Here is a 15,426-nt window from a genome sequence, read left to right on the forward strand (position 1 = left end):
TATGGATATGTGTGGGGGTCACAGGGTAGTTGTCATGGGGGACTTTAACTTTCCAAATATTGATTGGAACCTTTGTAGGTCAAATAGTTTGGATGGGGCAGTTTTTGTGCAGTGTGTGCGGGAGGGTTTCCTGACACAATATGTGGATGGGCCGACTAGAGGTGAGGCCACATTGGATTTGGTACTGGGAAATGAACCGGGCCAAGTGTTAGATTTGGTTGTGGGAGAGCAATTTGGAGATAGTGACCACAATTCGGTGTCTTTTGTTATTGCAATGGAGAGGGATAGGGCTGTACGGCAGGGCAAGGTTTACAATTGGGGGAGAGGTAATTATGATGCGATTAGGCAAGAATTAGGGGGCATAAGTTGGGAACAGAAACTGTCAGAGAAAGGAACTAATGAAAAGTGGAATTTTTTCAAGGAACAAATACTGGATGTCCTTGATAGGTATGTTCCTGTCAGGCAGGGAGGAAATGGCCGAGTGAGGGAACCATGGTTCACAAAAGAGGTGGAATGTCTTGTGAAAAGGAAGAGGGAAGCTCATGTCGGGATGAGGAAACAAGGTTCAGATGGCTCGATTGAGGGTTACAAGTTAGCAAGGAATGAGCTGAAAAAGGGGCTTAGGAGAGCTAGGAGGGGACATGAGAAGTCCTTGGCGGGTCGGATCAAGGAAAACCCCAAGGCTTTTTACTCTTATGTGAGGAATAAAAGAATGACCAGGGTGAGGTTAGGGCCGGTCAAGGACAGTAGTGGGAACTTGTGTATGGAGTCAGTAGAGATAGGCGAGGTGATGAATGAATACTTTTCTTCAGTGTTCACCAAGGAGAGGGGCCATGTTTTTGAGGAAGAGAAGGTGTTACAGGCTAATAGGCTGGAGGAAATAGATGTTCGGAGGGAGGATGTCTTGGCAGTTTTGAGTATAAACTAGGGTTGATTTGTATAATACTGTTCCTTTGCAGTCTCTTGGTCAAAATCCTGGCATTCCCTCCCTATTGGCAGTGTGGTTCAACCCACTGTGTGGACTGCAGAGTTTCAAGAAGGACAACTAAGGATGGGCAATAACTGCTGGCCAGCCAGTGACACTCATGTCCCACAAACCAATAAAATATTCAAGGCCTCAGATCACCATGAACAGAGGCACATAGTGATGGTGGAAGGGATTTTGCAAGATTGGGGGTCATGGCTGGGGAGGGGGCAGCAGCAAGGTCAAGGGGTGACTCTCAGCAGGCTGGATCCCTTTGGGTTTCCTGGGTAGAACCTTTCTTTCTCACTGCTGGGTGAATACTAGCAGTGGCAAGATGCTGCCCCTAAGTGGGCATTGCCCATTTAAGCATTGAATTGGCAATAGGGTAGGGAGGCTGTCCAGTGGCCTTGCCACCATGGTCTTAATTGAGGCCATAGCAGGAAGGCAGCATGGTGCCCTTCTGCCTAATTAAATGCCCCCACCTTCAAACTCCTCATGGTGGAGGGCATTCAATTTTGCCCGTTGTCTCCTGTATGTCTGCCACCCAACCATCTCCTAATTTGCATTTGCATATTATTTCAATCATTCTATTATTTTTCAAGTATGTCTGTATTCCCCCCCCCCCCCCTTCCCCGGTCTCTTGTCCTGTTATAAAATGCTATTTCTTTGTAAACTCTCGACACACAATTCACACACTCAAAGCGAGTCTCTTCTCTCTAGATGCTGTCTGATCTGTTGAGTGTTTCCAGCATTTGGTGTTCTTGTTTTAGATTTCCAACAGCTGCAAGAGTTAGCATTTGGGCAGTTTAAAAAAACACGAATGGTCAGCACACCAACAGACTTCCATTACAAACACCCTGGAATGTTTTCAGGCCCAACTGGACGGTGCCACGGGGAGATTAGGGCTGAATATGACTGAACTGAGTCAAATAGTCTCCCTCGCCTAATAATGAACTTCTAATTTGTCTTGTGACTGTACTAGTTCATAGAATCCTACAGTGTAGAAAGAAGCCATTCGGCCCATCAAGTCAGCACTGACCACAATCCCACCCAAGCCCTATCTGCACAACCCCATCCATTTGCCCTAGCTAGTCCCCCTGACACTAAGGGATAATTTAGCAAAGCCAATCCACCTAACTCACACAGCTTTGGACTGTGGGAGGAAACCGGAGCACCCGGAGGAAACCCATGCAGACATGGGGAGAATGTGCAAACTCCACACAGTCACCCAAGCCAGGGATCGAACCTGAGTCCCTGGAGCTGTGAGGCAGCAGTGCTAACCACCTGTGCCACCGTGCTGCCCCATTGTTGGCCAGATGATAAAGCATTACTGTTTAGTGACACTACAGTCTTTTGTGCACCTACATATTTCATCAATTAAATTCTCCCAGGGTAACATGAGGTAGCCACCCACCCCGCTTTGCCAAGACTCAACACTTGACTGAAATGAACAAACTCCGCCTCTGCTAGTCTTTGGTTGGCCGGCGCCGCAATCAATTTCACTTGTTCTATGTTGATTGCTCAGATCATTTGACAAGCATCCAGTGTGGCCCCACCCGGGTAATGTCGTAAGGGGTTTAAAACGCAGTGGCCCGCAACCAGGAACTAAATCTGTCCAGGGTGAAAAGAGTAGTGCGTGTTACTGAGACGAGTTGGTAAGTTCAGCTGAAACTTTCTACCTATTTCCAAAACTTCAATTACTTTATTTTGCAGCTTTCCAATGCACTGTGTGTGCGTGTTTTTGCTTCGATTTCGAGCTGCTTCTCTGCTCTTGTACGAATCTCCTCTGGCGCATTTTGTCACAGGCAGACTTTTACACTTTTCTTCTGAAGAGATTTTGCCCAACTTTTGTAGTGAGCTGCTCAATAAACTCTAACTGTAAAAGTTGCTCTGAATCTGTCCTTGGTCGCTATTTACTCTGGCGTTATCTCACTGTCGGACTGGTGAGAGTTAAACTAGTTTTTTTTTAACAATCAATCCCCAATTTATTTCCATTAGATTTCGTAATGGAGTCAGAAGTGGCAGAAAACATTGAGGTCTCCAAACCTTCCGAGCCCCAGGAGAACGGGGAACAGCAGGTACTGGAAGTGTGGGTTTTTAACTTTCGATTTTGTAGACTAGTTACTAAATACTGTAATCTAAAGTATAGTCTGAGGAAATCCTCGCCATTGTGTACTGTTGGGATCTGTGTATTTGTAAATTTCTTACTACTGCAATCTTAAAAAGGTGGCTTGTGAAATCCCCTCCATTGTGTACTGTGTGGATCTGTATTTACTGTCTGACTTGGTGACCTATAGCCCAGTTACTAAATACTGCACTCTAAAGGGTGGTCTGAGAAATCCTCACCATTATACAGGTTAAGATGATGAATTGCTTTCACTTCTGATGGGAAGTATTACTCACTGATTCAAACACTGTGGTTGTGTGACCCTTGGCCTAGTTTGCAACAAACTTGAAATACAAAGCTATAAAATTCGTGTGTGTTTGTGGAGGAGCTTATTTTGCCTCGGGAGAAAAACTAAGCAGCGAACTTAGAATGTGACATCCATGCTCAGTTGTTATCCTTTTTTTTTTCTCTCCAAATTACCCACAGTCTGAAAGACATGCTAACCAGGGGATTTTCACTGACTTCATTGCAGCATTAATGTCTAATTACTTGTGACACAAATGTTTATTCCTTGTGCTTTAATGAGGCCAAAACTGTTTAAAACATAATTTGTATTCATTTTAACTAATGGGTGGATGAGAAGGTGGTGTTGTCTAGGATTTGAAGTGGGGGAGGACAGATCCAGAGTAGCGCTTAAAATAACAGGAGTTTGCCACCAACTAAATGAAGGGATGAGGAGGTTGGGATAGAGGAGCTTGTAGAATGAGGTGGGGGAGGGGAGGAGTAAATCTTGTGCAGCTGTGAAAATGAGGATATCTTGGGATTTTGTCTTGCTGTTTGGGTGACCTTTACCCTTTTCTTCCCCATTTGGCCTGCTGTATCCATGGTTCCTGTAAGAGCTTCTCGTTCCTTTTTTCTCTCCTTTGTCCTGGTCTTTCACTTGTAACGAGCAAAATCTCCTTGAAGGGCCTCAATTGAATCTGCTTCCTTTCACCACTGTTTTGGGGAATACATTCCATCTCCCAACCCTGTCATGTGAGACTTTATCCTCCTGTTATTGAGGTGGTTTTTTTTTTGCTAATTGCTATTCTCAGTCCTCCTCCTAAAAAGATGCCAATGGGAGCAGTTTTTTCCTGTTTACTCTGTCCAGATCCCTCCCAAAGCCTCTATCAGGTTGCCATTCTTATGAATCTTTTCTGCATCCTCTCTCTGCCATTCACCACCTTCCTACAGCTGCCTTGCATTGAACACAATACTCTGGTGGAGACTGAACCAACAAATTTATGATAGCCTTTTGTATGGATCCCATGTGCTTTATTAGCCACTTTCTCAGCCTGCCCTGCCACCTTTTTAATCCTGTGTACATGTGTTAGCTAAGTGTGTTCAAAATGAGACAATACAGTTCTTTTTTTAAAAAAAAAAACCTTTGTTCATGCTGTCTGGTGTAAGGAAATGCAAAGATTTCATTAAAACAGGGTGAGGGGATAGGACAGGATCAATATCCTGGAGGGGCTAAATTTAGATATGCAACTAAAGAATTCCTTTTTGGGATGCAGCTTCTGTCTAGTGTTCAAAATTAAATTGGGGAGGAGGGAAATGGGATTGGTATTTGACTGGAATGTCTAATTCCTTATAGCTGGCAAATACTGACCCAAAACAAAATTTAAAACTTAATGCTGGAAATAAGGCTCCTGCAGCATGTGGAGAGAGATGGAAGAGTTGATATTTTGTGGTTAATAACCCTTTTCTGCCTGCAATAACTCCAAACTGGTTGAGCCTGAGTTAAGGTACAGCATCTAAAGTGGTAGCTATAAACTATATGTACTAGGAAGAAATGCATGAAATACTTGCAATAAATGTACAAATTGATGTACTAAAATCCTTGCATAACCATCTTTTTAGGATGGTTGTGCAATCCATCTTGTATTTCCTTGCACTGTGAATGGGAAGTTGCTACAAGTCCAACTGACCTTCCTAGAATGATGCTGAGAAGCATTGCATCATTGGAATGAATTACTGTGATTTGGCAATTCCATGACTTGTGTATTTCAGAATGTGGTGAGCCGAGTGACCAACCTGCCTCTTGTGAGTTCAGCCTATGACATGGTATCAGCTGTGTACAACAACACCAAGGAGAACCACCCATATGTGAAGACTGTCTGTGATGTTGCTGAGCAGGGAGTGAAGACTATCTCGGCTGCAGCTGTCAGTGGCGCCAAGCCAATTATAGACAAGCTGGAACCTCAAAGTAAGATTGGAGCTTGCATTACTTCAGTTGGCTGGAATTCAAACCTAAAATTTGCCCCTCAATGGGGGCTGGGTGTTTAAAAATAAAATAATTGAATATACTGCACCAGGACCCCTGGATACATGGGACCTCTTTCTGAATTATAAGTTTATTCAAACCTGCCTTTTGGGCAGATGAGCTTAACTTGGTACCCAGTGATATTTAAAAGGAACTAGAACTTCCCAAATAAATGATAAATTATTCTTGAAGCTCTTTATAAACTGGTATGAAATAAATTATTTACCAAGTATGATTAAGTTACAACTTCTAATTGTCACATGGCTTCACCCAAGTAAAGGAATACACATTCAAGTGTGAGATTTAAAGTCTATGCCCTGAAGGGGATTTGTTTTCTATTGAACTCTGCCTAACTGTGCATGGTGGAAGATTTTGGGTATGTATCACTGACTTTCTGGGGGCCCCCAGACCTATTGGGTGGCTGCAATGGATCCTGCTACTGTTTTTTTTCTAAATTAAAAGCAAGATGTCCAATAGTTGACCCTCAACCAGATTTGGCCACATTTGGACTTTATGGAGGTTTGTTGCTGTAGTGACTACTTTTGTTGGTCTGCCAAAAAGGCTAGTTGCATGCAGCTGTTGTACACAGCATCTGCTGCTAAACACTAGGAATTATTGCTTCATGAAGGAAAAGTGGGAAGTTATTTTCTGAGATCCAAGAATGGAAGGTACAGGCTGAAAGATTTGCATATTGAAGATTCAATTTCATAAGTGGCAAATAAAAGCTGCAGAGTTCCAGTAGTACTAATCAACTGTGCTTTATTCAAAAGCTCCACTTTTCTGACTACTTAGAATCTGCAGTGCAGAAGAAGGTCATTTGGCCCATCAAGCCTGCACCGACAACAATCCCACCCAGGTCCTATCCCTGTAACCCTGCTAATCCCCCTGACACTAAGGGGCAATTTATCATGGCCAATCAACCTAACCAGCACATCTTTGGACTGTGGGAGGAAACTGGAACACCTGGAGGAAACCCCCCACAGACATGAGGAGAATGTGCAAACTCCACACTGTTGCCTAAGGTTGGAATTGAACCTGGGTCCCTGGCACTGAGGCAGCAGTGCTGATCACTGCACCACCGTGCCACCCTTGTTCCTTTCTAGGGACTACTGAAAAAATTAATTGTAAAGAATCTTAGACACTTCAAGCTTTGCTTTGTACAACCCTTGGTCTGTCAGTCTAAGCTGGCAACCATGAAGTAGTCATGCACCACTTGGCTCTGATACACTTTGAAATCCAAATGCAGGCTTTGTTCCCAAGTAAAAATTTGGCTACTAGCATTTGTCGCTATGACATTGCACCAAAGCAGATGGGGTATTGCTGTATTGTGGGCCAATATAGGACATCCAATTTCCACTGGAATTCAGTGAGGAGTGGCTAGATTGTGGTTTATAAGATGCTGAACGGTCTGACAGTGGGGAAAGATGTATCCTCTTATGGGCAAGTCCCAGAACTAGGGGGCGCAGTTTTAAAATTGGGGATCACCCTTGGGCAGGGAGGAGAAATGTTTAGGATTGTCCATCATTGGAACTCTGTCTTAAAAGGTGGGGTCACTGATTTATTTTTAATGTGGAGGTAGATTGATTCTTGTTGGGCAAGGGAATTGCAGGTTACTGGGGGTAGATGGAAATGTAGCACTTGCAACATTAACAAATCAACCATGATATTGAATGGTGGAGCATTCACAAGGGATCAAATTCTGCTTTTTTTGTTTGAATCTGGTTTCAAAAGCTAAATGTACAACATTACATAATGTGTAAAATAATGACTGACTTTCAATTTCCCAACCCTTCAATAACTTGTAGCTAAACTTTTGAAGTAAGCCAACTGGATAATGAGATTTCACACTTTGGTTTGTCTCTAAGCAAAGGTTCTTCTGTGCTTAGTTACAGCTGCCAATGAATTTGCCTGTAAAGGCTTGGATAAACTGGAAGAGAAGCTTCCAATTCTTCAACAGTCCACACCCCAGGTAAGGAAATTATTGATTTTAAGGTACCTAGCTTTCAAATGGATTGTAATGTACCATTGTAGATTACTGGAACAATCCACTTGAATCACTTTACTGTAGTGGCTGGTGAAACCACCAAGTTGTAACTTCTAACTCCATCTTTAATTATCTACTTGGGTGGTGTTTCAACTTATCACCTAACTAGTTTTTTAAAAATGTCTATTTTTTGCTGGACCCTCATGTACAAGTTTAAAAAGAAATTGAAATGTCAGTCAATATTTCAATGTCTGGATTTGGGTGTATGGAAGGAATCTAATTGCACAAGTCAATCTGGCAGATTCACCAGTTTCATCGGAATGCATGCATATTTTTTGGAATTGCCTCCTGTCCTGTGTGGATTGAGTTAAACAGTGAGGACCCAAGTGCTCACCCAAAACTGGATGTTTGCCCTCTTGCTATGAACTGCATTGTCATCTTTTTTTTATAAATACAGGTTGTTGCTGATACCAAAGAGCTGGTTTCATCTACAATAACTGGAGCCAAAGATGCCGTCTCCAACACAGTGACTGGGGCTAAAAATACAGTGACTGGTGTAGTGGACCTGGCCAAGGGGACAGTGCATGGTGGCATTGAAAAGACCAAGACTATAATGGCTGAAGGAGTTAACACTGTCATGGCATCCAGAGTAGGGCAGATGGTGGTCACTGGGGTGGACAGTGCACTCAATAAATCTGAAGAGATGGTTGATCATTATCTTCCTATGACTGAGGAGGAGCTGGGTAAGAGGATTCATTTTGCTACCTCCTGCTTGAATTGGGATGCTTTTCTAATGGCCTTGGTGCCCTTAATCCTACCTAAGTGGTCAAGTTGGGTTTTGCATGCATTATACTCTATATACTGTCAACCTTGAGCATATATCCACCCCTCTCTGCAGAACACTTGTTTTTTAAACAGGAAGTGACATCGTTTGTTGGCACTTATTCCACTAACAATTCATTTCCTGCTTTTAAACTTCCCAATAAGGGAAATGGGTCTTGGAAAGTTCACGGTTGCATTCACTTCATCACAGGGAATTTTGGAGCTCTTTGACTCTAGTTCTCCACCTTATTCCCAAGGTCCCTAACAGCCAAGAGCAAAATCCTTCTGTAGAGAAGGTTTGAGACTGCAGACACTTTCCATTAGAAGCCTTAACTGACATTTAAATGCCAGTTTAGCCAAGTATATTCCATTATCCGTCTGAGTTGAGAACATGGGATTGGGAGGGTGGAAGGAAGTTGAACAGTACTATTGTTCATCAAACTTGGAATGTAAAACCTGTCTTGAATAACAATTGTAAATCCTCTTGTTTCAGCAAAACTGGCTACCTCTGTTGAAGGCTTTGAAGTGGCCCCAGCACAACCACCAAGTTACTATGTGCGTTTGGGATCTTTATCTTCAAAAATTCGTCATCGAGCATACCAGCACTCCATTTCCAAGATGCAGCAGGCCAGGCAAAGCAGCCAAGACATTATGACTCAGCTTCACAGCACAATGGATCTGGTAAGAATACATACTGCTGGTGATCCTTGTGCTCCTGGGTGGTTTTGATTTGGCCAATAATGATAGCTGGGCTAAGGATCTTTCATCTATCTTGACTATTGGAAGGAATGTGCTCCTCCTTTTAAAAAGCTGGTGTCAATGTAATATCACTAGACAACTGAAATTTAGTCATATTTCTTTACACAACATCACTTTAACAGTTTGTTTGCATTCCAATTGTCCAAACTGGTCCCTCTGCCAATTAAGATAAGACAGCCAGGTCCAAAATGACCATTGAATTGAATAGTAAATGCTCCAATTGCCATTTGATGTCTTGAGCTGCATGTCAAAGCTACCACCCCAGGATTAGACTTCTCCTTTGCTCTATAGCTTGGGAGCATGCCCACACTCCCCAACCAAGGTTCACCAGGCCAAGTAGTCAAGGAATGTCTGCCTCACAACAATAGATTTGGTAAGATTGCTGTGTGGCATTGATCCACTACACTGCATGATACCACCCCAAGAAAATTCCTCACTTTCAGTAAACCATTGCTTGTTTTTGGCCACTCTAGATGTCACACTTTATTCCAATGGCTGGGTTCAAACGCAACTAAACAGGACCTGCTGTTGGGGTCAAACATTTGGAAAGCCAAACAGTAAACATTGCCTGTCAATGACCCTTCATGTTGTTGTAATGAAAGTCATTGACCTGAACTTGCTGCTTTCTTGCTGTACTCATTGTAACAAATCTAGACTGAACTTTCTCAGCCCCCTTAGCTCAGTGGAGGGGTGCCTGGTGAAAACATTAAGGATCCATATCGACCAAGCCTGCCCACTACTGAATGGAGTCAGGCAACCAATTAAAATATTAACCAAAGACTCAGTGGTATTTTGCTGACATCAGAGTCTCTGTTGCTAACCTGTCTCAGCAGTGCCCATCTCTTCCCTTGGCGGCTGCTGGAGCTGCCATCTCTGAATCTGGCCAGCAAAATCAGAGGCCCATCTGCCATCCTTGAGATAACAGAAGTGACTCATTTGGAGGTTGTTTACAAGGGGAATAACTCAAATAGCAAACTGGCTCCCAGCAAATGCAGGTTCAGCATACATATTTTCTGGGGTCCTGAAGCCTGTGGAGGGAATCCTACCCAATATCTTTAACTTGTTGGCCTTCAAGACTGGCTGCTGTTGCACTGAAATGGGGTATGGAGAGATTGTACTTGGCTTTTGTCAAGTCAATTTGTCAACGTTATGACCAGCATGTTTGTTACTCTTTTGCAGATTGAATTGACAAGGAAAGGAGTAGATTCAGCAAATCAGAAGCTGCATGACGTTCAAGACAAACTGCATCAGACCTGGGTTGATTGGCAGAAAAAACAACCAAAAGCTCAAGTGGAAGAAGAGGCTCAGAAACCGGAAGTAAGGATTCGATTTTATTCTTGGGATCAGTGGGTGTAGATTGGGGCAGCTATTGTACAGAACCTTGCTATCAAAGGAAGGGCTTTGATTCTGATAGCCACTATACATTTTTTCAATTCCTTTATTATATTCAAGAATAAATCCCTTCATTTCAAAGTTATTAAATTTGAAAGAATGCTTGTTTCTACTTGGTTGGTTTGTGATACCTGACATTTGCCATGTTGCCCGGACAGGTAGAAAGCTTGCCTTTGTGCAAAGTTCCAAGTGGTATTTTCCCCTTCTGGCCATATAATTGGGCAATGCAGCTACTCCAGTATCCCTGATTTTGAGAATGGGTTATTGACAATCTGCAACTATTGCATTGATACTTTCAATTCCTCTCTTCCTAGAAAAACAGTGACTTTCTGGGGCCAGCACCTCTCCCAGAAGCCATTTGTGCTTGGCCAAACTGGCCAGTGGGTTCTTTAAGACCTGTAGGGATTTGCATTCTAATCAGTATTCTGCAACTTGATTTTGTCTGTTTGCACTGTTTGAGAGCACATTTCCACTCCATCTGACGAAGGAGCAGTGCTCTGAAAGCTTATGGTATTTGCTACCAAATAAACCTGTTGGACTTTAACCTGGTGTTGTGAGACTTCTTGCTGTGTTCTGTGTTCTTTAAGACCTATCAGGGAGGGCAATGTAGCTATATGGCTTTTTAATTTTTTAAAAAATTGTCTAGTATTGGCAAGAGTTGTAGAATCTCTTTCTTGCCTTGAGTGGAGCTGCTGCCTCGAAGTGCTGTAATCCTTTGTAGGGATGGTGTGACTTGGAGGTGACAGAACATTGCTGCTCTTCCTCTTTCTGGTAGAAATGAAGTTCTCCCAGAGTAAGATTGATCGATTGAAATGCTGCAGTATACTGGGAATGAATATTAGTCCATGACAATACATTGTTGCTGCTCCAGCCTGGTTGAGATGCACAATTGGTCATATAGGCTGCTACTTGTAGGTGGCATAGGAGGGCCAATTGCTGCTGCTTATGACCAGACTGGTTGCTATTGTCTCCATTTTCAAGATGATTCCATAGGAAAACTCAATATTGGAGGTAGTCTGTCCTGGGTGGTCATTCCCTGCTACTTTGATCTACCTGCCTTCTGTCAGGCAAGGCTTTGATATTTTCAGCCAGAATGCCTAGATAGTGATTGTGATGGGAACACCAGCTTTTCTTCCAGTTCCCTACATCCTTCCACTGAGCTGTTTGAGTTCAATTGTTACTGAGGCATCCACTAACAAGGCACGGGTCGTAATCTAAGCAGACAACTTTCTAATGTGACTTTAAACTTGCAACTGCTCATTAGAACTCCTGTGGTGCAGTCAGGTTTTACTCTAGAAAGCTTGAGACCCTTTTAAAAAATGTGTCTTTTAGCCAGCACCAAAAGGTGACCAAATTCTAAGTGTTTCTTTTTGTATTGCAGCAACTTGAGTCCCAGATGCTAACTATGACCCGCAGCCTCACCCAGCAACTACAGACCACCTGCCTGACCTTGGTTTCAAACATACATGGCCTCCCTCAGCATGTACAAGAGAAAATGCAGCAGATCCGCAACACTGCAGAGACCATCCACACCTCCTTCTCCTCTGCCAATTCCTTCGGTGATCTCTCCGGGCAGCTCCTGGCACAGAGCCGAGAGCAAATGCTGAAGATCCGGGAATCCATGGATGGGGTGATGGACTACGTGCTTCACAACACTCCCCTCAACTGGATGGTGGGTCCATTTGCCCCACAGCTAACTGAGCGCCCTCAGTCAGAGGAGATTGAAATGGATAAAGTTAAAGAATAGATGCAACCTGTCTTAGCTATATACTGTGAGGGTCATACTTGTAGTAAGTTTCACATTTTGAGCTTTGAACTCGCCTTGCTGTTTTGACAATTTGTATTTCTGTCCTACATAACTTTCCTCTGTCAATGCATGTGTGGCCCTAATGGGATTCTGTAATCTAGCTCTACTGACTGGAGATGAATACTAACTCCATGCTCAGCAGATCAAGGTGGAATGGGGGGGGTGGGTGTTAGAATGGTGAGAAATCCCAGCACTCATGTACACCGTGAAAGGTGAAATTCCAGTCCATTTCAAGTAAGACTAAGCTTCTCTCCAGTTGCTCTTTGATCTGTTTCAATGCTGTAAATTCCTAGTGCTGCTGCATTCTAATTTGACAAATTGACCTTTTGTAACATGTGTGAAACCTGTGATAAATATTTTGCCCAATAGTATAATCTAGTCCTGAATGGACAATGATCTAGATTAACATTTTGGAATACTGAACTGCCTGCATCTTCAGATATACAAGTTTCAAGCAATTCGTGACAGCACCAGTTGGAGAATTTGACCACTTGAATTGGAGTAGTATTATGTAAGAGTTTGACTTTATCTTGTGCAGTTTTTTGTCTTGTGATCCATGACTAAAGCGGCTGTTTTGATTGCTCCTTCCTCTTGTTTAGATACAATTCATCTGATTTTTCTTAAATACACTTTCATTTCTAACTGTTTAGAAGTTAATACTTCCAGTGTTACCAGAGACAAATACTTCATTGTCAAGAATCTGAAATGGGTCCAGGATTACATAAAATTGGTGAATGGCATTGTATGCACTTTGTATGTTTTCAGTAAAAGTTAATAGAATGCATTGTTTGCTTGTATGGTTTTTCTTCAGTAAAAGTACATAAACCACAAGTTTACAGAGTATAATTCTCCATGTGCTGTGATCCCGCAGTTTAAAGTGGATGGTTAGAATACTAAATTACAAATACATGTGGATAGAATATAAATGCAAACTCCTTCTCCAGTATTCTATTTTAATCTCCAATATCCCAATGCATTTTGATGTAATCATGAAGGGAATATAGATACTAAGTGACCTGGGGGACCTGCATTTGAATCATACCATAGTCCAAAAACCATTTGTCATTTAAAAAACCATCTGGTTCACTGGTGTCCATTTTGGAAGAAAATCTTCTTGCATCAGCAGATCTGGCCTATGACTCCAGATCCACAGCAATGTGGTTGACTCTTAAGTGGTCTTGGTTCAAGGGCAATTGACATGCACATAAATGCTATAAGTGATACCTGCATTTTTTTTTAAAAAGTGGCAAGGCTCTTGCATGCACAACCTTCTGACTCCCATGTGAGCATATTACCAACAGTGCTACAGTCTAATATTTATTTTAGTATCACAAGTAGGCTTACATTAACACTGCAATGAAGTTGCTGTGAAAATCCCCTAGTCAACACACTCGGGTACACTGATGGAGAAATTCGCATTGCCAATGGACCTAACCAGAATGTCGTCCGGACTATAGGAGAAAACCCATGCCGGTGGGACAAATTCACAGCCAGTGACCCAAGCTGGGAAACTAACCCAGGTCACTGGTGCTACGAGGCAGCAGTCCTAGCCACTGTGCTGCCTTTGTTTCAGTATTTTTGGTTTGGATTTCAGACATCCGAGAAAAATAGCTGCATCTGTGTGGTTGAATTGTTAATTGTGATCAAATCTGGTTCCCTTTGCTACAGGATGGGTTTTTAATTGGTTAACAAGATCCATATAGTGTTTCATCTCCTGTTAAGGATGTTATATACTTTAAAGAATATGGTGAATGTCCAAGTTGGAAAACAAATATTGTACTAGGCGATCTCAATTCTGCCCTTAACTGTCACTTGCTAAGCCCAGAAGCAGATGTATCACAATGTCTTCGAGGACATGAAGCCGTTTGTCCAGGAGCTTAAAGTCTTGTAAGACAATGAAAAGGGAGATTAAATCTAGAAAATCTGTCAATGGAAGGTGTAGGTCACGAACCAGCAGAACTTCTGGAAGTTGAAAGATGTGAAATATTGCATCCTCAACTTCTGGGTATCTCATTTCTTCATTATGACTAACTACTTAATTTGCCACAGATCAGTTCCTCCATTTGTTATTGGACATCTCCTGTTTACCTTTACACTAAACTTAAAGTTTGAGATGAGACCACAAAATTGTAATTACTTGTTCTACAATACAATGAATACACTAAACCAGGTAATCAAATTGTTCTGAAATATACAGCCAACAAGGCTTTTAAAGACTTTTTTTAAACCAAGTCAGAGCAGAGATTGGAACAATATACTGAAATGCTGCAAGAGCTGTCTCAAGTATTGAGCAGAGTAATCAGCCTGAGAAGAGGAATCTTCTGGGAATTAAACATGGAAATTTACTCCAGTTGTCCCTCTGTAATTGTATGAACAAAAAGGCCAGGAATCGCAGCACCAAGAGCAGTTAACCGTATATTTGATTATGTTCTCTGCAAAACTGTGTCTGTCTTTGTATTCTACTACCTGTACGTGTGAGTGTGTGTGTGTCGCAGAATGTGTATTTGTGCATGTGAATAAGAATTGTGATTTACCAATTTAAAACTCAGTCAATAAACTTGTTCTTCAATTTAAACTCAAAACCTGTATGATTAATTCTTTAGAATCTGACATTTGCATAATGGTATTCCTGCAGTATTGGCAAAGCACATCCTCACTAAATTTACTACAAAGCCCTGTTACAGCCAAACCTGGATTGGTAAAGTAGGGGAGTCTAACCCCTCCTCACGTGGTCATAGCCACCTTTTCTGTGGAGCCTTGTTGAATGCCTTCTGGAAGTCCAAGTGAATAATACCCAGTGAAACTTCCTCATCTCGCAGGTTAGTTACCACCTCAAAAACGTAAACCAATTTTGTTAAGGCATGACTAACCTTTTCACATCCGTGCTGGTTCTGTTTGATCAACTCATATACTGCCTCCATAACCCACCATACCTGGTCTAGCCTACACGTGGCTCCAGACCCATGACAAACTGGTTGACTCTTAAATGTCCTCGAGGCCAATTAGGGTTGCCAATAAACGGACACAGCCAGTGATGTTCTCATGAATGAATTTAAGAAATGGTATGGAAAATTTCTGTAGGCATTGTGGATGCTATCCCTGACACCTTGGTGCCTTTTATCAACCAAACTATTACAATATTTTGTATGGCAAAAGCCAGGTTCACAACGCTTTTAGGTGAAAACTTTGCCTCACTCTTCTAATCAGTTGGATCCAATCATAAAACAACTCAAAACTTTACGAAAAGGAATGAACAAATTAAGAGTAAAGAAAACAGGAAGAAGAA

At 42.2% G+C, this 15,426-nt stretch overlaps 1 protein-coding gene across 1 annotated transcript; it reads left to right on the forward strand.

Moving 5' to 3' along the window:
- The first annotated feature begins 2,536 nt into the window (after positions 1-2,536).
- On the forward strand, positions 2,537-12,971 carry LOC144479453 (perilipin-3-like). The gene is made up of 8 exons (XM_078198138.1): positions 2,537-2,619; positions 2,963-3,042; positions 5,124-5,319; positions 7,263-7,345; positions 7,818-8,103; positions 8,676-8,863; positions 10,121-10,258; positions 11,715-12,971. Exons 2-8 carry the CDS (start codon positions 2,971-2,973, stop codon positions 12,078-12,080), a joined length of 1,329 nt encoding a protein of 442 aa, XP_078054264.1. The 5' UTR covers positions 2,537-2,619; positions 2,963-2,970; the 3' UTR covers positions 12,081-12,971.
- Positions 12,972-15,426: the final 2,455 nt, after the last annotated feature.

Source organism: Mustelus asterias, chromosome 26 (assembly GCF_964213995.1).
Source record: "Mustelus asterias chromosome 26, sMusAst1.hap1.1, whole genome shotgun sequence".
NCBI lineage: Eukaryota > Metazoa > Chordata > Chondrichthyes > Carcharhiniformes > Triakidae > Mustelus > Mustelus asterias.

What these genes read in the sequence shown, in the direction of transcription:
- LOC144479453 (XM_078198138.1), top strand. Translation starts at nt 2,971, where the DNA reads ATGGAGTCAGAAGTGGCAGAAAACATTGAGGTCTCCAAACCTTCCGAG. An exon ending in TATGACTGAGGAGGAGCTGG is followed by an intron (nt 8,104 to 8,675) that starts GTAAGAGGATTC and finishes CTCTTGTTTCAG; the next exon opens with CAAAACTGGCTACCTCTGTT. An exon ending in AAGAGGCTCAGAAACCGGAA is followed by an intron (nt 10,259 to 11,714) that starts GTAAGGATTCGA and finishes TTTGTATTGCAG; the next exon opens with CAACTTGAGTCCCAGATGCT.